The sequence below is a fragment of the Dreissena polymorpha genome, chromosome 1, assembly GCF_020536995.1.
Source record: "Dreissena polymorpha isolate Duluth1 chromosome 1, UMN_Dpol_1.0, whole genome shotgun sequence".
NCBI lineage: Eukaryota > Metazoa > Mollusca > Bivalvia > Myida > Dreissenidae > Dreissena > Dreissena polymorpha.
The window spans coordinates 130,260,483-130,287,167 of record NC_068355.1 but is presented as its reverse complement, the minus strand read 5'-3'; the positions used below and the strand labels follow the sequence as shown (position 1 = coordinate 130,287,167).

General features: G+C 34.5%; 2 protein-coding genes across 2 annotated transcripts in view; one reads left to right on the top strand and one right to left on the bottom strand.

Moving 5' to 3' along the window:
• Positions 1-26,685, bottom strand: part of LOC127849744 (PHD finger protein 12-like) — a 302,244-nt gene that overhangs the window by 220,044 nt on the left and 55,515 nt on the right. The gene's annotated exons all lie outside the window — the stretch shown is intronic.
• Positions 9,717-24,726, top strand: LOC127849873 (uncharacterized). Its single transcript, XM_052382628.1, has 3 exons — positions 9,717-9,867; positions 15,542-15,826; positions 24,078-24,726. Exons 1-3 carry the CDS (start codon positions 9,792-9,794, stop codon positions 24,440-24,442), a joined length of 726 nt encoding a protein of 241 aa, XP_052238588.1. The 5' UTR covers positions 9,717-9,791; the 3' UTR covers positions 24,443-24,726.

Genomic DNA, 26,685 nt, shown 5'->3' with positions numbered 1-26,685 from the left:
CTATCTATCTATCTATCTATCTTCTATCTATCTAATCTTCTATCTATCTAATCTATCTATCTACTATCTATCTACTATCTATCTATCGATTCATCTACTCTATCTATCTTCTAATCACTATCTATCTATCTTTCTAATTCTATCTATCTATCTAGCTATCTATCTATCGAATCTATCTTATCTATCTATCCTATTCTATCTAGCTATCTATCTATCTATCTATCTATCTATCTATCTATCTATCTATCTATCTATCTATCTAATCTATCTATCTATCTTCTATCTATCGATCTATTCTATCTATCTAGTCTAATCTATCTATCTATCTATCTATCTATCTATTCTATCTATCTATCTATCTTATCTATCTATCTATCTATCTATCTATCTATCTATCTATCTATCTATCTATCTATCTATCTATCTATCTATCTATCTATCTATCTATCTATCTATCTATCTATCTATCTATCCATCCATCTATCCATCCATCCATCCATCCATCCATCCATCCATCCATCCATCCATCCATCCATCCATCCATCCATCCATCCATCCATCCATCCATCCATCCATCCATCCATCCATCCATCCATCCATCCATCCATCCATCCATCCATCCATCCATCCATCCATCCATCCATCCATCCATCCATCCATCCATCCATCCATCCATCCATCCATCCATCCATCCATCCATCCATCCATCCATCCATCCATCCATCCATCCATCTATCTATCTATCTATCTATCTATCTATATACGATTAATAAGGGAAATCATTTGAAAAAACAGAGCGATTTTATTGATGTTGAACACTTATACGATGGAGTGGTTCCATATTTTTTAACTTCTACGTGCACATTTTGGCTATCACTTGAACATCACTCGCGAACTTCATTTTGTATCAGACGTTGCAAAGTTTTATAATATAAGCAAAATATGTTTTGAGCCTCACTGTTTCCTATACCTTAAAATAATAGAATAAATTATAAAGAACACTTCAAATCACTTTAAATATTGCTTATTGGCATTTGCTATAAATACATTGAAATCAATATGAAATTTGCAAAGAAGAATAGAAACCTATTAACTGTTTAAAAATAATTTGATAATGTAATATACATCGAAAGTGCGACAATACCGACCAACCTGCAATAATTAATGAAATATGACTGTGCGATTACATACAGAACTTAACGAGCGTGAACAAAATCCTTCAACGGCCGATTTGCGATTTATTGCAGGCCAAAACAGTATTGAACTCAATAAAACGTTTATAATGTTATACAAATAAGTACACGTGTGTCATAATATTCAATCGTAATCACAATTGGGTATTTTGGTATTTACTTGTTCATAATGGAATACTGTCATACTCATGATTATTAGGTCCTTGGGAAAACCCCCAAAACGCACCGACCCGTCTTGATATCATTATGACTGTCTAATATTCGGAAAATAGCATGTGCTTAGACTTCGCTCCAATTATATTTGTAACGCATCGCATAAATTTCAGCATTATGTTAATTAATATTTATTATTCAGTGAAATATTAATGTGTCTACACAATAAGTCGAAATAAATCTCAATTTCCAGTCAAAATTTTGAAAATTAATATTCGTTTATTCAAAATATTTTTTTAAGCCTCACTGTTACCTATAAATACTTTAAAAAATTTATAGAATAAATTACAAGGAACACTGCAAATCCCTTTTAATATTGCTTTTTGACATTTGCTATAATAATACTTTGAAATCAATATAAAAATTGCAAGTTACAAAAATAGTTAACAGATGCCTAAATTTTACCAGAGACGTAGGAGTTAACATTAAAGTTATAAAATATCAATGTGTTTATTAAACAAATTAACATACGACCAGTGTTTACAAGAAAGTCTCAATCAAGGACATCATTACAGGTTCCGTTAATAATAGTATTCAAACAAATGTAGGTTTTAGAGATATCTTTATTTGAAAAGGAGGACAAAACTAAGTTCTATAAAAGACAATTGTTCGTTTTGAGTTAATATGAAATACATTACTGACAGTAAGAAGTGAGAAAATGCAATATTTCTTGAGCACAAGTGAAAATATGGACATTCTCTAACTTCGACGTGAGAAATATATTTCATGTATTCACGAAAAGCAAACAAATGCATTTTAATGACAAATAAAAATGGTATTTCGACATTTCTTATTGACATATATATGCGAACGTAGCCAACATTTTAACGTCATACGTAATTATTTTATAGCTACAATGATACCTACGTCATTCACATTTTATATTTGTATTTACGCATTGAATATGATTAAATGAATGTTTATCTATGATTGAAACATAGTTGGTATATTCATGCTAAACTCATTATACAAGCATTGTAATAAGATTCTGTGAAAATGATTATGAAGCATGTAACCATTTTATGTCATACCTGTGAAGTTTCTGAAACCTTTTTCGCATCCATTTTACATCGAGAATATGAGTAAACAAATTGTCCCAATTTAAAATGCTTTGTTCTGTTCGACATAATCACATAGTAACACTAATGTAGTAATTCTGAAGAAAATGCAAGTTATTTGATATCAATGGTACACAAAGTGACACATTTTATGGTAACTTTTAGCGAAATTTTTAGGCAAGAATTGTATAAACTAAAATAGAGAAGTTCTCTCCAAGTGATTTAATTAACAGGTATGCCGTTTGGTTGGTCGCTGTCCATATTAATGATGACATGTAAGGCATATATTTCAATCTGAAATAAAATATTCATGTAAAAAATCACTCACCTTCATATCTGCATCAGAAATGATCTATCATATGGTAAGTCCATCGTATTTACACAAAACCGCACTAATACAAGTGTCCAAACTGTTTTTTATGCTGAACTTTTTTGACAAATGTTCAAGTTATTTCACTATCACTGTGTACAATGTATCACAAATGAAAATCATACAGTTGCAAAGAAAGCTTAAAATTTACTTTTTATAAAGTTTATTTTATGTCACCACAATAGTCATAATTGGCAAATATATATTGTATGAATACATCCTTTAGCTGAACATACACACATTTAAAATGCATATAATTACAGTGATTATAATCATGCAGTGTCTCTTTCTAAACAGGAGAGATAACAATCAATATACAATATCTTCAGCCAGAAAGAATTGTCTTGATCCTTGTACTACATGGGGCTAATCAAAGGTTTATTGACCCAATTAGATATAAAGCTAGCACTGCAGCATTATTGTGGTGGACAATTTGTTCTGCATCAATTCACAATCAGATCTGATTCTATCCTTTATCCTTGTCCTACAACTGGTCTTTACCGATTGCTCTGCTGGGCGCATCTGTGGTTTCGAAGTGATACACTCGCGCCGACCAAGCCCGCTCATATCCACGCATTCTTTACCCAGGGGTTTGGAATTGCTATGCCCGATAAGTCAAAATTATATCACTTTGCTAAAGCCTTAATATTTTGAAGCGCATTTAACTCAACTGTATACCGAACGATTAAGAATAGACCTGTTCTATAAATAAAAAAAAACTACTCAGTGAATTTGTACCTTCGTCATTGCTGGCACGTGTGATGTAAGCCGCTTAGTTACAACTGTTAACCTTTGAATTCGGGTTATTTTGTTTGCAATACGCATGCGTCGATACAGAAACCTATTAACTATTTAAAAATAATTTGATAATGTAAGATACATCGAAAGTGCGACAATCCGGACCAATTAACCCGCAATAATTAATGAAATATGAATGTGCGATTACATACAGCAACTTAACGAGCGTGAACAAAATCCTCCACGGCCGATTTCCGATTTATTGCAGGCCAAAACCGTATTGAACTCAATTAAACGTTTACAGTGTTATACAAATAAGTACAAGTGTGCCATTTTATTCAATCGTAAGCACAATTGGGTATTTTAGTATTTACTAGTTCATTATGGAATACTGTCATACGCATGATTATTAGGTCATTGGGAAAACCACAGAACGCTCCGACACGTCTTTATATCATTATGACTGTCTCATATTCGAAAATTAGCATGTGCTTTGACTTTGCTCCGATTACATATAAAAAGCATCGCATAATTGTTTGCATTATGTTCATGAATATTTATTATTCAGTGCAATATTAATGTGTCTACACAATAAGTCGAAATAAAACTCAATTTCCAGTCAAATTTTTGACAATTCATATTCTTTTCCGGAGTAACATATGAATAATATAGTTATTGCCATACCCTAACAAACCAACTAACTCGTCCTTCGCGTAAGGCGTCAAACCATAGCACAATGTATGACATTTTTCACACATAGGGCACAAAAAGATCATCGCGGTTCGTATCTGGAACACCCGCTTCAGCTATAACCAAATTAGTCTGATTATGGCGATGGCATAAGGGGGAGGAATCCCGATGCAGTTTTTAAACATGCACCGACCGCTTCTTGTTTGTAGGCAGCTCCTGGCGTAGCTGGAGTAGCAGCTAGGGAGATGGGGCCGCACATGCGGTAGTAGCACCGTCCGGACCAACATTCAGGGCAGCCGGGTTATAAAGTCCCCCTGCACTCGCGCGGCCCTCGATGCCAGTAATTGGCTCGCCCACAGATCCAGCATTCGGTGAGCTCAACGGCACTGAAAGTAACGGTCAAAACAACTTTGTTTCTGCACATTTTAAATACATGTATATTATAATATTATACTATTTAATTTACCCTTGATGTAATATATTACACATCCACTTTATAATGTGTTTCAGTGTATATTAAAGAACAATTCAATTGTTTGAAGTAATGGTGTATATGCGCTGTAACATGTGAGCAATTCATTCCGTTTTAAATCTCCCGTATGAGGAAAGCTTGTAAGATATGTAATGCTTCTTTTATTCACGTAAATGTTTAACTATCATTTGTTCAAAATAGTTTCCATTTTATGTTTGTAACAAGTGAGTCATGTTTGCATTCCTACCAACGTAAAGACAGCGTATACGACCAAACATGGCGCGTCATGAGAGCGAATTAAGTTTGTTAATAATGTTCTTACATGACCATAGAATTTACCAGAAATAGTAATAAAATGCATGTTCTGTCCTCCCCTCCGGAAAAAAAACAACAAAAAAGAACACGATAGCTTGAGAACGTTCTTCTCATGTGATCCTATACCGAGCATTATAATATATGACTGTTTCCACTGATATTTAACGATCCATTTTTTTGTCTGCATTCAGGTAGTCAAAACAAGTGGTCTCTAAGTTGGCAATCGTCTTCGAATTCCATTCAGACGCCCGTCTCCCCAGTGATTCTTCCCTACGGCACCGGTAGTAGCTGGTCACGCCCTTGGTCATCAAGCGGTCCGGTTCAGGGTGAGACAGTTCAGCAGCGCGACCCTGCACCAGGGACCACGTGGTTTCGGCCATAGTCGTCCATTAATCACATTGAACCACAATCCCATACTACCGGTAGCCCCTTGCATAACCACGATGTCGACAGGACTCAACCTATGGGTAGCCGAAAAAAAGTTATGCCAGACCAAGTCGAGACCCGGAAATCTTCCGTTAGCTCTAATAAAGGGACCCATAAAGAATGACCTGGCTCCTTTACAGTGGATACTGGAACAGGTGATTTTGAAAAAGAACGCGTGGATTCTGGTCTGATTTTAACTATAGATAGAGCCTCGATGACCGTGAATCCAGGTAATTAATGGGAGCATTATACAAATGAACAGCATTTTTTCTGCTGCAGCAAAAGTTAAATTTTCGACCCCTTTGATGCACCATACAAATTTGCTATTTATATATATCACACGCTTAGTAGCATGTACTACACCGTTTGTCATTTTCGTCTTTTTTATGTACGTATAGGCCTTTCATTCTGTACATGTTATGGAATAATATCCTTGAGCGGCCGTGATGTAAATGTATTTATTTAATTATGATAAACAATTAACAATGCATGCTTCACATTACAATGTAGAATCCGGGAGCATTTTATTGGATTGTTTACTGACGTAAACAAATAAAACGACCTTGTATCGTATTATTACAACACTCATCATTGAAAGGACTTGTTCATATGTGTCGCGTTCTGAAAAAACTGGGCTTAATGCATGTGCGTAAAGTGTCATCCAAGGTTAGCCTGTGCAGTTTGCACAGGCTAATCAGGGACGATACTTTCCGCTTTTATGGTACTTTTAGATTCAAGGAAGTCCCTCCTTACCGAAAATCAAGTTAAGACGGAAAGTGTCTCCCTGATTAGCATGTGCGGACTGCACATGCTAATCTGTGATGACACTTTCCGCACATGCATTAAGCCCAGTTTTCTCAGAACAAGGCTCATATATTGTCGAAATGATAATATTTCAATTTTCTCACACTTATGAAAAGAACAATGTAATTCAGGGAGCGAAATACCGTTTATAACGTCAACTCATACTGAACGTAGAACTTTGTTCATGAAAAGTCATCATTTGAAATAAATAACCAATTATGAGCATAAATGCTTTTGTTTTACAAAAGATAGCTCAATGTATAACTGTATGATTCTGTTACTACAAAGAAATCGACGTGAATTTGCCTTCACATTGAACAGTTTTTTGGTAATCTTTTAATATAAGTTATTATTGAAGAATAAAATTGTATAGAAGTGAGTGTTTCTTTGTCAACGAGTTACAATGAATAACCATTATAAACAATTGTTTTTGTATTTTATACGGTACTCTTCTTTCTGCTACTTCAGAGTTTGGTGTCTTCCGAGAGAAAAGCTTATTAGTACCCTTTAATTCCATTCCAAGTAAAATGTCATTAAATGTCCATGCACCGAATAACCAGAGCTTTGACCTTCAGCAAAAACATCAGAAACCTAAAAAAAATTCGCGTGTTTCCACAGAAAATGGAGCTCACGTAGCAAATGACGTCAACACCGAGCATTCGCAAACAAAACGCCCAATTCTACCAAGTATTGATCGTATTTCAGAGAATCATGGTGGTCATTCAACGAATGACATCATCTCAAACCATCATGGAACACAAACCAACAAAGACATCGCTGAACCAAAGGAAATGAACATAGTGGACCCTCTTGGTGGCATCCCTGTAACTTCGTTTCAAGAAATCAATCTTGAAGATCACTTGAAAGATAAAACAAGCCACGAAACAACTGTGAGGAGAGATGATTCTGATTATATTCTCGCGATTGGAAAACCGACTGTTTTGCATGACGTGAATATGAAAAACGCTTATAAAAACGACACAAAAGCTATTTCTGAAATATCGCCAGTAGACCCTTCCAAGATCGAACCAAAGACTGAAATAATGACTGTGAAAGGGGAATTCCTGCCCAAAGCTCACCCTGGCGATCATAAGGGCAGGGACAATACACAACTGATTGAGCTGCTGTCAGATCTAAGGTCGCGTCTTCGAACATAATCAAAACATTGTTTAAATGACTTCTGAACTAGACCAAACACTGAAAACAACTTTGTGCTTTTAAATCTCTTGAGACAGATCATTTTAGTCATTGAGTTCGCAGTGGGTCACAGCTTTTTTATATAAAAGAATGATGTCGCTCTGTGTCAATGTCATTTAATGTGCCCTGTGAGTTTTTTTCATTCTTTATGTTTCGATATTTATGCAAGTGTATTCGTTCATGTTTTTTTGTCTTCTGTTTTGTGTTGTATACAAATTGACTTTTTTAAAACAGGTTTTTATGTCATAATTACAACTTTTTGCATTTCACATATAAGTTGCAGTCTGATTGGAAAATCCGCTGCAGGACCGGTAGTTCATGTCCCTGTTGTACAGTCTTCTTTTATTATTTTAGGAATCTGACTCAAAGTAATAATCTTTATTCCGATAATATGTGAATAAGTCCTTTAAAGTTGTAATTATAACAATTTGAGCCTTGTTCTGAGCAAACTGGGCTAAATGCATGTGCGCAAAGTGTCCTCCCATATTAGCCTGTACAGTCCGCACAGGTTAATCCTGGACGACACGTTTCGCTAAAATTTGATTTTCGGTAAGGAGGAACTCCCTTGAAACAAAAAATACCATAAAAGCGGAAAGTGTCGTCCCTGATTAGCCTGTGTGGACTGCACAGGCTAATCTGGGCTGGGACGACACTTTACGCACATGCACTATGCCCAGTTTTCTCAGAACGCGACTCATTTAATAACATTTTTCTTCATTACGGTGTAGGAACTGTCTGGAAAAAAACCTGTAACTATAATGTATGCGTCGTTTGCGCAAATAAGGCGTTATTTTCCCAAAGGTCCATACACAGTTAAAGAAACATGCTCAAATAATCTTCATTCAGTCGAACGAATAATTTGTGTTGTGTTGAAAGTGAAAATTGATAAATGTTATAATGAATTATCACACACAATTTACTATTTACACACGAAAAATTGGCGTGTTTTCAACGAATTAACAAGTGTCAAGTTATTTGATGTAGTTCATTACTGGTAATAACAAATGCCAGCACTTAAAGGAACTTGTTCACAAGTTGGTTAAATGGCGATTTTCAAAATAGTTGTCATATATTAAAAAAGTAATGTATGCATTAAGTTTAAACAAGCGAAATAATCGTCATTCGAAATCGGTAAAACAATAAAGCGTTAGTAACGCTTTTCCTGTATAATTTGGAAAATACATCGAGCATTAATATAGCGGTTATATTTCGCTATGCGACAAGACAGGCTTTGTGGTGCAGTGGTAGCGTGTCGGCTTTTGCTTCCACAGAACCTAGGTTTGCATCTCGGGGACGGCAGTATGTTTTATTTCATCGTTTTTGCTATTACAATTAGTAAAGACTATAAAAAACATTATAAATTGGTTAATAAACATGTAGACGGACATTTTTCAAAATATACGAATATCTGTGAACATGTCCCTTTAATTAAAATTTGTTTGGTTTGCAAGTGTGTTTGTGTGTCTTCTTACTGAAGCAAGAGAAAATAACGGATTGATGACAAGAAAATAAATGAGCATTATTAAATTATTAAATCGTAGGAGAAGTTGATATATAGACAAGAATCATAACAGTATGCGGCGTTAACGTGGTGTAACCATGGCGTTCGAAAATCCATAACGGCGCCAAACCGTTTAAACATTAAATCAACAGATTGTTTTTGTTAGTTGTGAGCGTGAGCTCACAAATAATGCAGACGCAATTTTGCAAATCAGTATGGGCTTAGCTACGGTAGGAACCGTAACCCGTGACTGTCTGTGTGGATAACTCCATTAAATTTAAGCAGACGACGAATGCTAAAAGCGTCTGCTCTAACCACCGCATCTTCCTGTTCTCACTGGTTCACTACGTAGTGTGTATTTAACAGCTTGTAAGACAACGTTGGCCAGTATAGTGTTTATCATTGTAATATGTACATATTGGCTGCTTTCGGGGAAAACGGGGCTTAATGCATGTCAAATAAGATTAGCATGTGCACACTGATTAGCTGTATCAATGATTTGAAAAAAAAACACAAACACATCTCGACCTGTGTTTTAAGACACACTTTATAAATTTGAATGAGTTGTGGTCGTTTCAAGCATGCTATATAAAAAGCTATAACATAATTTTGAAAAATGAGTTGCGTCTAAGATTATACAACAGCGAACAAATTCAGTGCCTTCAGCGCTTTGATTTTAAATGTTGAGAAGTATATTGTGTTACGTAATTAGCGTGGTTTAAGCTAAATTAGAAAGGACTGTGCTGAACCTATACGTCTTATAATTGTAATTACGCATCAACAATTTCCACTTAGGATTTCATACATATAGAGAATGCATTTTAATAGTATGTTTGTTCTATTCCTATCTTTGATTATTGGATTTCCAAGATCCCTGGATGGACAAGGGCGTACGTATTTATACAGTGTTATAAAAATTAAAAGTGATTTTTACCGACTTCAATTTTGTGTATCAAAATGTCGTAGATAATATTAAATTAACGACATAAACACGCGGATTAACAACGTATTTTCACGCTTCACAAACACAATTTATTGCTATCCTTTTAAATCTATTTGATATACCAGAATAAATATGTTGCGAAAATCGACACAAACGGTTTATTATTTTATAATTTAAGTATTTATTGATTCAAAATCGATAAATTATAATGTAATGAATGAATATCTATGCTTGGAATTCGACTTCGCTTCATCTCATACAGATTTTTTATTCTCATTTAAAATATTACAAAAAATTGAAAAATTAGAAACTTGACAATATGAACATAGGTCATTTTCACTCAAATATATACAATGTTTGGAAACAAAACTTGCTACTTTAAAGAATGAAATATGTCATGTATGTTTGTTGTATGTAGACCATATTGAAAGAAGTGTAAACAATACTTTACAGAAATGCATAATCATTGAACGCAATCAAACTTAAATTTGAGAAAAAAAGAGAGAAACAATTAAGTCGTGTTAGAACAATTGCCACTTATGTAATTGTTTTATTTGAAGTTAATCCGAAAATTTCTGTTTCGTTTTAGTTTATTAAAGTTTAAGTATTATAGCGGTAAAATACATGATGTGAGTTTCGTGAGTTTCTGAAATTCGTTCAGCTTGAAATAACAACACCAAACAACAGCGACAACAATTAATTAAACAAAACATGGAAAACGTTTTATTTACATGTAAGCATGCAACCGCAACGTGTTAATGTTCTTCTTTACGTATTGACAGAGGCCTGTTTACCATTGTAAATATGCGTGTATCGTGTGGAAAGCCGTGTTAGTTCGTTACGTCAAATCAAACACATGTATTACGTGAACCGCTTGAAAGACGCCATTGTTGTTGCATCCATATTCATCTATATGATAAGTTTGATAATTTGTCTTAAGATATGTCCACACTCGATAATGACAAAATGAGACCCACTTACAAGTTATTTAGATGATTTGCGTGTGGCTATGATATTAATTAGTAAAAACATCATTAAACAAGAGATGTGTTCGTCAGAAACACAATGCCCCCTATTGCGCCGCTTTGATTTTTTTTTTACCTTTGACCTTGAAGGATGGCCTTGACCTTGAACTTCCACCACTCAAAATGTGCAGCTTCATGAGAATGCCGCTTTGAAATATTTTTGTTTGACCTGTGACCTTGGAGGATGACCTTGAGCCTGAACTTCCACCACTCAAAATGTGCAGCTTCATGAGATACACATGCATGCCAAATATCAAGTTGCTATATTCAATATTGAAAATGTTATGGCCAATCTTAAAGTTTTCGGACGGACAGACGCCATGCATTTGACATTTGACCTTGAAGGATAACATTGACCTTCACCTTTCACCACTCAAAATGTTCAGCACCATCATTTACACATGCATGCCAAATATCAAGTTACTATCTTCAATAGTGAACAAGTTATGGCCAATGTTAAAGTTTTTGGACGGACAGACGCCATATATTAGACATTTGACCTTGAAGGATAACCTTGACCTTCACCTTTCACCACTCAAAATGTGCAGCTCCGTGAGATGCACATGCATGCCAAATATCAAGTTGCTATCTTCAATATTGAAAAAGTTATGGCCAATGTTAAAGTTTTCGGACGGACAGACGCCATATATTTAAAATTTGACCTTGAATGATGACCTTGACATTGACCTTGACCTTTCGCCACTAAAAATTTTCAGCTCCATGAGATTCATATGCATGCCAAATATCAAGTTGATATCTTCAATAGTGAAAAAGTTATGGCCAATAATAAAGTTTTTTTCGGACGGACGGACAGACTGACTGACATACTGACTGACGGACAGTTCAACAATATCGGATAGCGATAAATGGTTTGATCAAGAATAACGAGAAGCGAAACGATCATATAAAGATGCATTGTATATATATAACAACTCACATAGTGATACAGATAGGGAAAAAAAGGTGTCAATTAAAACGTACTTTTAAATTAATCACAAAAAATAAGCGTAAGGCGTACAATCTCAGACACTGTAAACAATTCGAAAATCTTATACGGTACAAACCCAAGGACTTTTGGAAGAACTTTAGATCACACAATCTATCAGGTTGTACTAGCAACACGTCACTTAATGACTTTAAGAATCATTTCCAGCAAATGTTTTCAAATGAAAATTTTTAATTAAAATGCCAACGCAGAAGATTTTAATTCAAACCATGACTTCGACAATTTTGACAACGTATATGGGGATCTTGATAACCAAATAACGTATAGTGAAGTAATTTAAGCTTTTACCGTCTTAAAGAAATGTAAATCACCTGGCGTAGATAAATTGCTTAACGAATATTTTATAGAAGCCTGTGATATTTTGGCGGGTTACATTACAACGATTTTTAACATGATTTTAAATACAGGCAAATTCCCTTTAACTTGGACTGAAGGGATTATAATTCCTATATATAAGAAGGGTGATAACTCCGACCCTAGTAATTATAGAGGCATCACCTTATTAAGTAACTTCGCAAAGCTGTTTACATGTGTACTCAACCAGCGAATAACAACATGGTGTGAAATAAACGATGTTATATCTGACGCGCAGTTTGGGTTTAGAAAAGGCAGGTCAACAATAGATGCGGTTTTCATACTCCATTCAATTAGTATTCAAAAATATGTTAATATGAATAAACGATTGTATTGTTGTTTCATAGATATGAAACGTTGTTTTGATTCTATATATTTAAATGCGCTGTGGTTAAAGTTATACAAGTCCAATTTGGACGGCAAAATGTTGCACATAATACGCAGTATGTACCAGTCGGTCAAAGCATGTGTTAGACATTGTAACATATATTCGGAGTATTTTTGAATATCAATCGGACTAAGACAGGGGCAGATAACATCGCCGATCCTTTTTTTCTCTTTTCGTGGACGATCTTGAAATGTTTTTACAAAATAGACATTATGCTGGAATAAATATACAAGACATATGTTTAAATCTACTTCTGTTTGCAGACGATATGGTTGTCATAGGTGAAACGCCGGAAGACCTACAACAGTCTATCGACCGTTTATATGAATATTGTAATACCTGGGGTTTGCAAGTTAACATTCCAAAAACCAAAAAGTATTGTTTTCTGCAAACGCGGAGCTATCAAACGTAATGAGCGGTGGGTATATGGTAACGAAAACATAGACATTGTTAACGATTTTATTTATCTGGGTGTAACCTTTAATTATACAGGGAACTATAATCTCAATACTAATACTTTTCGTGGTAAGGACTTAAAAGCACTCAACGTTTAGTTATCCAACCTGAAAACTTATAAATGTAAACCAAAGGTAGCTTTGCAGTTATTTGATGCTTCTGTATCTTCAATTATCACATACTCGTGTGAAATATGGGGTTTCTCAAAGTGTATCGAGTTGGAAAAATTGCACCTTAAATTCTTCAAAGCTGTTCTTGGTGTCAGAAAATCAACCTCAAGTGTAGCCGTTTACGGTGAACTTGGTAGATACCCGTTGTATATTAACAGATATGTACGTATCGTAAAATATTGGTTTAAAATAACTAGAAGCGAAAACATAATATTGCGCTATATATTGGAAGATGGTCTAATTGCCGTAAATGATAATACATTGAACTGGTTTGGGAAGGTTACGGATTTAATTATGTTTGGTCTAATAACTCACAAATCAACGAGGTTAATTTTTTGTCTTTGTTTAAACAAAGAGTTATCGACGAATACTTACAAGAGTGGAATCGAGATATTAATGATAATAGGGTAATACTTGTATACAAAGCAATTAAAACAACATTTTCGTTTGAACCATATTTAGAGACGATTGTTTCAAGAAATTTAAGAACAGCGATTACGAAAACACGCATCTGTGCTCATAACCTGAGAATACAGACTGGAAGATATGATAGATTAGAACGAAACTTGCATCTCTGCCAATTATGTGACAGTAATGAAATAGAAGATGAATACCACTTTTTGTTGAAATGTTCTAAATGTGCCCAAATTAGAGAAAACTATATTAAAACCTATTACAGAGTCAGACCTAGTATGTCCAAACTCACAATATTATTAAATACAGAAAATAAAAATGAAATGCTAAAGTTAGGAAAATTCATTTCAGAAGCACTCAAGATTCGCAATCGTTATACCAATAATAATGTATAATTTATACAATGTATTTGTTTTATAGTTTAAAATGTATATTGAATACAATATGACATCATGTGATATGCTATATTTGAACATGTATTGTTTTTAGTATATAATGATATAGATGTTGCATTCATATTAATTATATGTATTATCCGGTACTGTTTCGATACCTGATTTTGTGAGTGTGATTCGAATGTATAATGTGTGCTCCTTCGAAAGTATAATTATTTTTATATTTCGAAATTAAAATTATTTTTATATTTTACTGATTATAGACTATGCCGATGTGTTATGATACAAGTTCAACTATAATTGTGCCGTTGCTACTTAAATTGTATGTGGTTTGGATGCGCACTGTTATATTCTATGCTCCTTAAAATTACAATTAATGTTTTACCTTAATGATTACAAAAGTAGTAAAAAACATTCATATGTAGCAATATACACTGTTAACATGTGATTTAAAACGAGTTTTGTTCAAGTATCTGTAAAGTTCACCCATAACTATTATATAACATTTCTGCTAAATCCACTTACTATAGTCATGTATTTTGTATTATTGTTTTTGTTTAACACTAGAAACTGTAAAGTTTATGTGTAATAAAATTATGTTCTGTTCTGATCTGTTCTGTGAATGACCAATTGTGTATTCTTGCACTCCGGCCTTTTTAACTTTCTAGATGCACGGGAGTTAGGTCGAAGTTTTGTATTATAGCTGCAATTCCAAGGTATTTTGTTTTACCTGAATGGTTCTAAACTTGGCTGTGGCTGTGAGCCGCATTAGCCGGAGGGAATTCTCCTTGCCAAATATGATGACCACCAACCAAACTCTAATGCATCCGAGAACGGTGATTGAACCGTGGGTGCATGGGTCAGCAGCACATTTACCAAACAGTGCACTACCTACCATGAAATCATCAGTTAACTGGCGTGTTTACGTGTATTTCAAAGTTATTGTAGGTCTTTTCGCGCATGATGCTTCATATGTGAGGACCCGGATTGTATCCAAGCACTCCTACCTTATTCGATTACAAGAGTCGCGAAAGTTGTGGGAACGAATGTTAAATTATAGCAGCAATTTCCAGCTATTTAGTTTTGACTAAAAACTGCATCAGGGTGATCAGCAAATCGTAAACACAATTTATCTCTTTCATCATAATCGGGCAAAAGTCGAAGGGAGTTATACCCAAAATAAATGACATGAACACATTATTACAAGTGTATCTGAAATTCCTATCTTTCATAACACAGGCATAACAACAAAAACAAAATCAATAAAAGTAATGAACCAAACAAAAAAATAGGATTGACTGTTGTTGAAATGCAAATAATTGATTTGACTAGTTAAGTTTGTTCTTGGAATCAAGTTGTTGTTTTTCCGGGCTTTGGCATTTGAATTTCCTAAAGATTCTCTTTGCATTTCAGATGAGCTAACCAAGAACCCTGGATCTTTTGCCCCCGGCGAACCAATAGGTAGAGGACAAGAGGCGCAATTCAAAGAGACCAACTTGAACGAAATTCTTAATGTTAGCACCAAAGCAAGTGGGGAAAGTTCTGGAATTCGGACCATCAGTGGCGAGCTCATTCCTCGAGCAAAGGATCACGCCACCGGAAATACTCCGCCAAAATCGACGGGTACTGACATTTCCAAGAACGCCAATCCTAACCCATCCTCGACCGTAAAGGCAGAGCAACCACAGGGTGCACCAGGTACGTACAGCATACATACGCGTTAGCCGCTTATTGTGTGTTATTTTTGCTTATAAAAGAATATTGGACCTAATGCTATGCTTTTTTGCATGTATACCATGTAAACAGTACACATGCGTGCGCCTGAACCTTTATATGCCTAAACATTAAAGCGCAAACCTGGTTCCAGGTATTTCATAAACAGTGAGAACATAATCGAAGACTGATGGGAATCACTAATCCAACAACTACATTTAAAAGTACGACATACTAAAAGAACGCATGCGACGAGCGCATGATATGGCCGAATGTAGAAGAGAGAAACCGTAAGCCGAACAAAGGAGTAAAAACAATAACTTGCTGAACAAAAGATGATTAAGCAAGCACTGACGTAATAAAATCTTAAAAACACCAGCTTGCTGAACAAAGGGAGATAACAACAAGAAATGGTTCAGTAAAAGCTTAGAGATAAACAACGGCTTATAGAAAAGCTAATCGCAGAACAAAAGCTTTGAGAACAACAAATAACGGTTGAAACCTTCTTACACAACTTCAGCTCGCAGAACAACGGCTTAAAGAACAGCAAAAACTCACCGAACAAAAGCTTCAAGAAAAACAGTTCATTGGCAATATGTTATTGGAACAAAAGAGACAAGACGAGCAAAAGTCAGGGCTAGTTGCAATAATTCAACTCTCAGCTTTATAACCCAATGGGTTGTTGAGAGTTGCAATGCGCTCTCTCTTGTCCATGGGTGCAAAATGTTATCAACAATGCAAGGGTTAAGGAACACTGAAACTGCAAGAACTTACTTAAAGTTTACCTGTCTAAACCACAAACTCATCCAAATGGTACCATTCAAGCAAGAAATAATTGCTTTTTATTGACTTAGTTTTACTTTTGTACGCTGTATCCGCCATATTGGAAAATTGACCCAATATTGGTTAGGTCGCAGTACACCAATATTTTGCACGTTGGGTTATGTGATGGAGCCTATTAAAGTCGATAACGATGTGGTATTCGAAACAGAATACACTGTTTCAATTTCAACATTAAAATGTCAGCGAGAAAAGTGTGTTGAAACATCGTCGTGTTTTTATAGGGTGCATGCAAAGGATAACATCCGTAGGTTGCCATTCAGGTAAATTTAACATGTTTATGAAGTTTATTCATTATCAAAGGCTCTGGGAGTCCGTTTATATTGATTAAAGTTCAGGGCAAGGACGTCTGAGGGCCGAACAACTACCGGTACGTTTGCAGCAACAAACTAAGAGAGTGTTTATCGCATAAGGACGGAACAAATGCGTTTGCAGCAACACGGTGAATTATTAACTTCTAAAGACGGATTAACAACGTTTGCAGCAAACCAGTTAATGTTTAAACGTTAGTGTGTTTGACAAATGGTATCGGGTATTGTTCGACTATTGCCGGTTGCACTAATGTAACGCAATGTAATGCTGTGAGCGAATTAGATCTAGCGGTTTATTTCATTATTCTGGTTGAAAATTCAAATGATTAAAAGTACTTATTCTTTTAAGGAAACGGATTTAACGATGTTAAATTTAGCTTCTGACTCTATACACAGCGCTTCTATAACTATATAATTATTGAAGGTCTGTTTGACTTCAAAAGATCCAAACCAACATTATACAGAAGAATTTTCACAGTTACAAATATTTGAATTTACATGTATTTTATCTTAAATGTGCCGTTTAGTCGCTGCATTCCTCTAAGTTCCACATTATTTCTTCAGTTTTCAGGGAAATTGATGGGATAGGGTGAGAATGCTTGGTAACATTCGATCAACAACTGCATTCGTAATAAAAAGAAACTAATGACCCTTGGTTTTTCAAATGTGTGCCTTATAAGAAGTTGCGCTTTCACTTTTTCACCAGAGGGTCGCTGAACTTGGGAGCAATGTTCTTTTCATCAACAAAAGTATATAATTTGCTAAATTACCATATAAATAACTGAGTGAGCTTATACTATATGAACTTTCTTTAAAGTGATATTATGGGCATCTGACAGTATATCAGGGGGCCTGCGTATACGGGAGCTTACCGCGTTTAAGTGAGAAAGTTGGAGCATAACTTCAAAGATGGCGTCGTTTTAGTGTTTTTCGTGAAGGAGTAGCGGATATTTTCACCCGGTAAGCCAGTTTATATTTATATTTCTTTTAAATGCATAAGCCCTTTCGGCTCGACGGTGTTTGTGCTCCCCTCGGTTTTTTGTTTCAATACCGTAGACGTCGGAATAAAAAAGTTATTGAAGCGAAACCGTCGACAAGTTTGTTGTTTAATTTCTTGACCTTCGAGATGTTGATGTTCGAATATCATTTTCTCTCATAATAAACAGTACTTGTGCATGTTTACAGATATATATATATATAAATCACGATTATTTTATTATTTCGACGCGTTTTTATGTCTATTAATTCATTTACTGCCGAATTATAACGGGTTATCCCAATTTTGGACCTAAACTTCCTTTTAAGCACATTTTGGGACCTGACTTCCAAATGATAAACAGCTCTCTTCTGTGTTAGAAGGTTTTATGCGAAATGACTTCCGTGAATGAATTCCGCATTGGTGCGAATGTTTTGGAAAACATTTTCACTTGAGGAAATCATGGGTTATCTTTTTTTCTATTAATTGTTATATTATTAATTTTTATTATTATATGTTTTATCGCGTACTTAACGCTAACATTTAGTGTGAGTAATATAAGACATTCGACAGTATTATTAACACAGTGTAATTCTTACCTGTTTATTTTAACACATTTGGGCATACTTATGTTTAAATATGCATCAAACGGAATACTATGCCTACTAAACGGAATACTATGCTTACTATTTCCAGATATCAAGACGCCAGTTATATATGTTGAGGATGCCAAGATAAAACAAGACGGCGTAACGAAGTGTGTACCGCTCTAGAAAGCGATAGGTACATGAAAACCCACCAATCAAAGAAAAAAGATTACGTCGAAGTGCCACGCCAAACAATCACATATACGTGCAATATAAGTGTAATGAAAAAAAGAAAAGGGTAAAGCCGGTTCGATACTAGTATAAGGTTGCTGTAACCAAATACTACCATTAGTGCGATTCGGAATGCATGAAGCAATTTGGAATACCTGACAACTGCTTAGAAGATGCATATCGGTGGATGTTTTTTTATGAAAACTTAAAGATTAATTGTTTATTTAATACATTAATGTGACTTTGATGTGACACATTTTGGACGACCTTCTTTTAAACCAGTTCTGAGTTGGTCATTATATTATAATCGCAAAAAGTGAATTTGTAGTGGATAGAAAGGTTTGTGCAAATGCAATACACGATATGATTCAGTAGAAGTGATCAACATATACATGTATATTTATTTCTCTTTTATACCTATGTGAATACATATTATTTAAGACTGTTGTATTGATGGAATAAAGTATTGGTTCACTTAGAAAGATAATTTCGTTTGTTCCTTACATTGCCTTCTAATCGTAAGTAATGTTAATATGTCAAATGCATAACGAATTCATTCCGACCCAAATCTGTTTTAATCATGTATGAAAGTGCTGAATACAATTTAAAATATATGCAGAGACATCGTTGGAAGAAATGACGTAACACAGATTATTTTCATAAAAAAGTTAGAAACTAGCATCATGACATATACGGAACAAAACGTGTAATTAAGTAGCACTCATAGCAATTATATGTCAGACCTGTCTATGTAGAAATAATAAAATAAAACAAACAAAAAAACACATAATACATTAGCTGTACATTTTTTTGTTTGGTTCGTTTGTTTTATTTGCTGTTTTAGTCCGGCTCTGTTGAAGGACCCTCTTGCATATTCTACATTTAAACTCATGTGGTCCATGAATGGGGAATGGTATCCCAGTCCTCCGCTAATTTTAAATTCCTAATTACATATACTGCAACGAAAGATGCACTTATTATCGCCCTTTAACCTTCATCATCTGAAAAGACAGTAAAATAATGGTTAAAGAAAATTTCATATCAGAATAAGGTCGACACGTCATAAAATACATTTAATTAATTAAAATATTACTAAAAGGGCTGATAAACATTCTATCATCTCGTACATCAGCCACCCCACAATCCATCTTCTTTAAAATCGGTGAATTGATTCAGTTGTCGGCAGGTTTTGTGTATAGCATTTTTATAATTCTACAGTAAAATGATTAAGAAAACACTTATATTGCACCACATAAAATCCTATAAAACTATAATATTGAAGTACACATATAAACTTTATTATAGATGGATAGGTATTTCGTGTCAATCTCTTTCAAATATGAACGAGCTGTTGTTCATTTGGAAGTCGTGTTATGCTGCTTAATGTACATATAGATATTGGTGAGTTGATTGATCAGATCGTCGACGCGTCATCGACGAATTGCTGCTGACGTGACGATGACGATGAAAATTTAGAGTCGACGAAAAGTTGACGATTTTTTTTACCGCACGGATCATTCGATATCTTTTTTTTGTGTGTGCAAAAGTTTAAATCTTTAAACATATACTTTAAGCACTCAGCCCCTAGCATATTCAGCTCCATTTTTTGACAATAACAATAGTGCAGTATAACTACAACAGTAAGGTTCAATATTTCAGCGTACATAAATAACAACTTTCAATGTTTTCAATGAGCTACAAGTGCAAGTACACGAACGCAGACAGCAAAATTAATTCGAAATCATGGAGGATTTACACATTATAAATGCAATTCCTAATGGCAATAAGTAAGTTTTCCATCCTTATTGTCTTTCTGAGTTGTATCAAAAACAACGGTAGTGGATCCAGTGTGGCTGAAATGTTATCATGGTTATTCAGGTAAATTTTACATAATTTCGCGACCTGTCAAATTGTGTTCCTGTATCATGTAATGTCTAGGAAACATCTTTCGTCATATACTTAGTTTAAATGCTATTGTTTCTGTTCACCAATAAGTTGTATAGAACAGAAATTTTCCTATTTTTCAAAACTTCATTCTTAATTAAATAGCAAAAAACTGTAAATTTGTAATTCGAAAGTGAAATTCAAGCTTTTCTTGCTGAATAATATAAAGTTAATTAATAAAATTGTCATAAATTAGTTGAATTCATATTGGCTTTGTTATTGAGCCTGCGGCCTCAGGCCCAAACGGCTGTCTTCAGCTCAAAGACAATATGAATTCAACTAATTAATAACATTATAAAACAACCCCTTTAAACCTATCAGCGATCGTAATACTGATGTGTATAGCGGCTATATAGCCAATTCATTCAAGATGTCGGTCAGAGAAGAATTTGTTCCCTTTCCTTGTCAAGAAACTATTATCATAAGGTCCATATTTAAGTAGATTTTTTCATATTCTTCTGATAATGATCATACAAATTGTTCTTTTGAAATAAAATTACTTTTTAAAGGTCTGTTTTTATTTAATAATCTGTATTACTCTTCACTCTGTACAAGATTTGCTGTAGTTATTGGGGTTAAACGCCTTTTTCACACAATACGTAACATTGCAGCCACAATATTTCAAACACAGAGCAAGATTTTTAAGCATGTATTCGTTATTAAATCACAAAACACATAAGGAATAGTCATGATAAAGTTCTTTTTGATAAATTATAGTAATATAATGTTAATATCAACAAAAACATTGGTTAAATATTAAAAACTTATTTTTTTGTTAAAAAAGCTGATTAATCGATTAATCGCTGATTATGGCCTCCGAATAATCGACTCCGTTTTGGGGAACCGATTTACAATCACTACATATAGATGCATAACTTAATTTAGATTAAGCAAAATAAAACACTAGGTATTTGCCAAGATTCATAAGAGTCAAATATATACGAGAAGTAAGAGAGTAATCGTGCGCAGCGAGATTTGCTCATAAAGAATTGAACCTCGTATTGCTTTCTTTCGAAATTATTTCATGTCTCCAAACTAATATGCAATATGCCCGGTGTTTTTTATATGCGGACTTATGCTCCGTTTTAGATCCATAATTAATGAACGCCTCAATATTTTCAAAAATTAACACCGGATTAATTTTCACCGACATTTTTCATACAGATTTGATATTAATATTATAGAGCTGAACAAAAAAACAATACATTAAGCCCTGTTTTCCCGGCACACGCGCTGGACATGCACCTTAAAAAAACGCTATACCAATTCCAGTACTTGCGCGCTTAATTGATTGTAAACAATGACGGTTGAAATCCGTGCGTGGGAATTTTTCTTGTAACCAAGAGCGACCATGAAGCATTTCATTCATAAATGTATATATGCGTCGTGTGGATTCCGAACCGGTAAGTTTCATAACATCAGAACATATTATCCCTTCCAAAAAGGACGCTATGCTGCTTAATAGTACATGTATATTGCAAAAAGGTGAAGCTCCCCACATATAATGTAGCAGTTTATAACAATACAAGTTATGTGTCATCTTTTGTAATGTAGCTTGAGGTTTCGTATCTTTGAAAAGTATGAAAGAGGTGTACTGTACATTTAAACAGAGGAAACGTTCTATAAAACATTTATATCAATGGTAAATTCATTCACGACAGAAAGTTCGTGTATTACCTTCTTACATGGGTATGAACTGTGTTGGTCATTTAGAAGTAATGTCCCAAAATGTGCTTAAAGGAAGTAAAGTTCCAAAAAGAGGGGTTAAACCAATAGTTTTTGTCAATAAATTAGTTATCAGTGAAAAAACGGCGTCGGCAAAATGAAATAATCATTATTTTAATTATATTTAACCGTACACGTGCATCAATACTGTGTATTAAAAGAGCAAATGGTATTTGTACATCCCATTTCTCGAACGTCACGTAAGGAGACAACAGATTTGTGGACGGTTTTCCTTCAATAACTTTTTTATCCCGACGTCTACGATCTTGAAACAAAAAACCGAGGGAAGCACACACACCGGAGAGCCGAAACGGCGTATTCATTTGAAATAATTATAAATACAAAGGGGCTTACCGGGTGAAAATATCCTCCCTTCCTTTAAGAAAACCCAACAAACGACGCCATCTTTGAAGTTTTGCTCCAACTTTCTCACTTAAACGCGGTAAGCTCCCGTAAACGCAGCCCCCCTTCCCCCCCCCCCCCCCCCCCCTGGTATATGCTATGTTTATAGGTGTCTATCGAAACCGTTGTTTATTTTTGGTGTTTTCACTTCATATACACTTATATTTGTTAATGCAGCATCAACATACTAAAACAATATCCCGGAAAGAGAAAAATAATACATTTGAATATCAAGCGTACTTTCGTGTTGACAACTGACGACATAAATGATTCGACGTACGATGTGAATCTAAATTTAGTTTTAGTGGGGATTCGTTCATACGACTCAAAGACACAATTTTGTTTTACGGATCATTTCTGCTTAGAGGACTGGGTGAGTCATGTAAAATATCGAACATAATATATATATTTTATAAACCACTGGTAGCAAGATGTTGAGTTGCAGATAATTGGTCAGTTACCACATTTTAACTAACTCTTTTGACCTGTTAATTCTTATCAGCTCAATTCAACAGTGAAAATGCCCATAATATCACTTATCACTGTCTAACAGATATAATTAGTAATCGATTTGCATAAAGCCTCATTGCTTTGTATGACAACTGTTTGAATATTTTCTGTCATTTTATATCGACAATTACAGTGATGTTGTTGATAAGAATGCAAATACAAATGAGCATGATTTGGTGATTGACGTATTTAATGCTTTTGCTGCTTCTTTCGTTAAACAAGCAACACTGTTGTTGATACTATCGTTTTCAGTAATAATATCTTACTCATTAAAATTCGTGTATTAACACCGGGCTAACAATCCCAGTTAAAAGGTGCATGTATCAGCATTCAGATATTTTAGTGCGGAGGATGAGCAACCGGAGTTAGACGCATATTTGCTTCATCAAAGAGGTTTATTGAACAATCCAAACAGCCCGATAAAACTTTATACCTTACGTCATAGAAAACGTGCATCAAGATGTGAAACAAAACATAAACTCAATTTGTCTCCTTTTTCAAACCTTGCCTAAGTCAAATGGTGTGATTCTCACAATAAAACGACGTAAAACTCTAAAAGTTATGAACCAATTACATACATAGGATTCACTATCGATGAAATGCCAATAATTCATGTTACTGGTTTAGACATTTTTAAGGACCAAGTTGTCGATTTACCGGAATTATGCATATTGTTTCATATTCATATGACAATTATCTTGGAATTTCAGATAAGCCCCCCATCAACACGAATCAAGGGCAACCATTGGTACCCGGAACACCGCTTGGTCCAAATACTGGCGAGGCTCTGGGATCAATGTCACCAGGTGAACCTTTAGGTCCAAATGGTCATTTTGTCCCTGGAGAACCGATTGGGAGCGGACAAGTGGCGAAATTCAAAGAGGTCAGCTTAAACGAAATTCTTAATCCAGGCCCAAAAGGAAGTGTGGGAATTCGTACAGTGAGTGGTGAGCTCATTCCTCGACCAATAGATCAACCCACCGGAAATGTGCCGCCGAAGTCGACGGGTCCCGACACCTTTAACACCCCGTCCATTGGGGTATCTGTCGGGTCTGCGGACAAAACTACCACCTAAAAGCGATTGGATGAATTGTAGTACAGGTGTTTCCTTCATGTGTGCGATGACATGTTTAAATGTATAATAATCACAAGTAAAATGACAACGGACTTTCAATCGCATGAACATGTGAATGACGTTTTCCACCTGCTTACTAAGTACATGTATTTGTTAATAACTAGTAATTACACGTATAGTAAGTATTCACTTAAATGTTTTGGTATTAAAATGAAGTTAAAATCAATCGCCGACAACCTTTTCACGTTTTGGTAAATTGACGAAATTAAAAGAAATGTTTCAGATTTGCAAATTTTCGTTGTAGTTATGATATTTGTAACAAAACAGTAATACTGAACTTTAACCATGCTTTAAAACACAGGTGGTTAGCGTGTTGCTATGATATTAATTAGTGAAAACATCATTTTGAATGATAAATAATCATATTATAACGAAAAATTTAAATTTCTGAAAAAAATCACTATCAAATATATATATATATAACTATATATATATTTGATAGTGATTTTTTTTCATAAAATTTAATTTTTCGTTATAATATGATTATTCATCATTCAAAATGATGTTTCACTAATTAATATCTTAGCCACACGCTAACCACCTGTGCTCTAAAATATCCATTATATGCATTTTTGACGATTTGTTGTTGTCGTTATATTTTGTGATACTACGATGATTGCTTATATAAAGTATAAAATACATCACTCATTGTATGAGCACGGATGGTCGAGTGGTCTAAGCGATAGACATTTACTCCAGGGGTCAGTACTTCGAGCCTATTTGAGGGTTACTGTTTTTCAATCTTTAATTTTATTCTTGTTTTGTTACTGGAGCTTTTTAGATCAAATGTTTACATTTATCAATATAAAGCATTTAATGACAAACTTCAATATATGCCAAAATCTGTGAAAAGGCCCTTTAAATTCCGAAACAACAAACAAAATATACCGGAAGTTACCATATGATGTCATAACTTTCGTTGAGTGTTTATACGTGTATGTGATTACACCCGCTATTTTCTAACTGCTGTTAGGCCAAAATATTCAGCGTTGGAATATTAATTCTACGGATCAATCGTTCTACATATTTCACGTTTCCAATACTTGACCAGTCAATCTACCCCTAAATGGAGGTCAACATAGAACTTATTGTAAACGCTTTAAAGTATTTTTTTTGGTACAACTGTTTGTTTGCAAGTACCCATAAAAACCTTAAACTTTTGCAATTGGGGATCTTGAAATTTTGTCCGAATACAAAAGGCACAATTTATTGCTTAAAAACAAAAACGCGCCTTTGAATGTACATCTATGTTTATCTTAAATATGTTGTCTGTTTTCCTATATCACAACGAAGATATTATGAAATAATATACAATTTGAATGTAATTTTTAATCACAAGATAGTACTTACGAAGACTTATTTTTGAGTAATATTACTCAACAGTCTTAGGACTTTCTATGCAGGTGCTAGAATAAACATGTGCGAAATCAAGCTTAATTGATTGAAGCCGTTTCGAATATGTACTTTTCTGTAAGTAGCATATGTCTACAAAATTTCTCAATGAAAATCCTCGACTCTTGAAAGTGCAGAATTGTATAAATTGGCACTGAAATACAAGAGGTGATTGTGGTTTCTACATATATTCAAGAACCTGTGACGAGACTTTTCTTTCACTGCTTCGCAACGAATAAGAATAAAGTGGTGGAAAACATGCTTTTCGCTCAATTTGAATAGTTTCTATCACTGGAAAATACTACATGGATGGAAATAAGCGGTAATATTTCCCCGCGCGCAGTTGCCAGTTCATACAGTACTAGTGAAAACATGTGCAAAATTCAATATATTGCTATGAAAACGCATTTTTTATGACTGAACTAAATTTAGCATTTACAAAAATGGTTAATTTAAAAATAGTTTTTAATAGCACTTCCTATCTCTAAAAATAATATACATGTGTGGCAAAACTTCAATTAAGAAACTGAGTTTTTATTTTATTTATTTAACATCAGTTGGCTTCAAAAGGTATGAAATTCGACTTGTTACGAACTTTTCGAAGTCACTTTTGGACTGTTTGAAGTATTTTTTCACAGGAATAAAGTTATCATTCATAAGATGCCAGCCATAATCAAGAGAGTTGAGGCATGTGTTACGCATCCGTACTTGCGATCGGTTAAACACCTTCACGTCAAACGAGCGATGTTTCACCAATAGCTTGTGTGTTTTCTGAAAAGAAACTTTATATA

What these genes read in the sequence shown, in the direction of transcription:
- LOC127849873 (XM_052382628.1), top strand. Translation starts at nt 9,792, where the DNA reads ATGCATTTTAATAGTATGTTTGTTCTATTCCTATCTTTGATTATTGGA. An exon ending in ATCCCTGGATGGACAAGGGC is followed by an intron (nt 9,868 to 15,541) that starts GTACGTATTTAT and finishes TTTGCATTTCAG; the next exon opens with ATGAGCTAACCAAGAACCCT. An exon ending in GCAACCACAGGGTGCACCAG is followed by an intron (nt 15,827 to 24,077) that starts GTACGTACAGCA and finishes TTGGAATTTCAG; the next exon opens with ATAAGCCCCCCATCAACACG.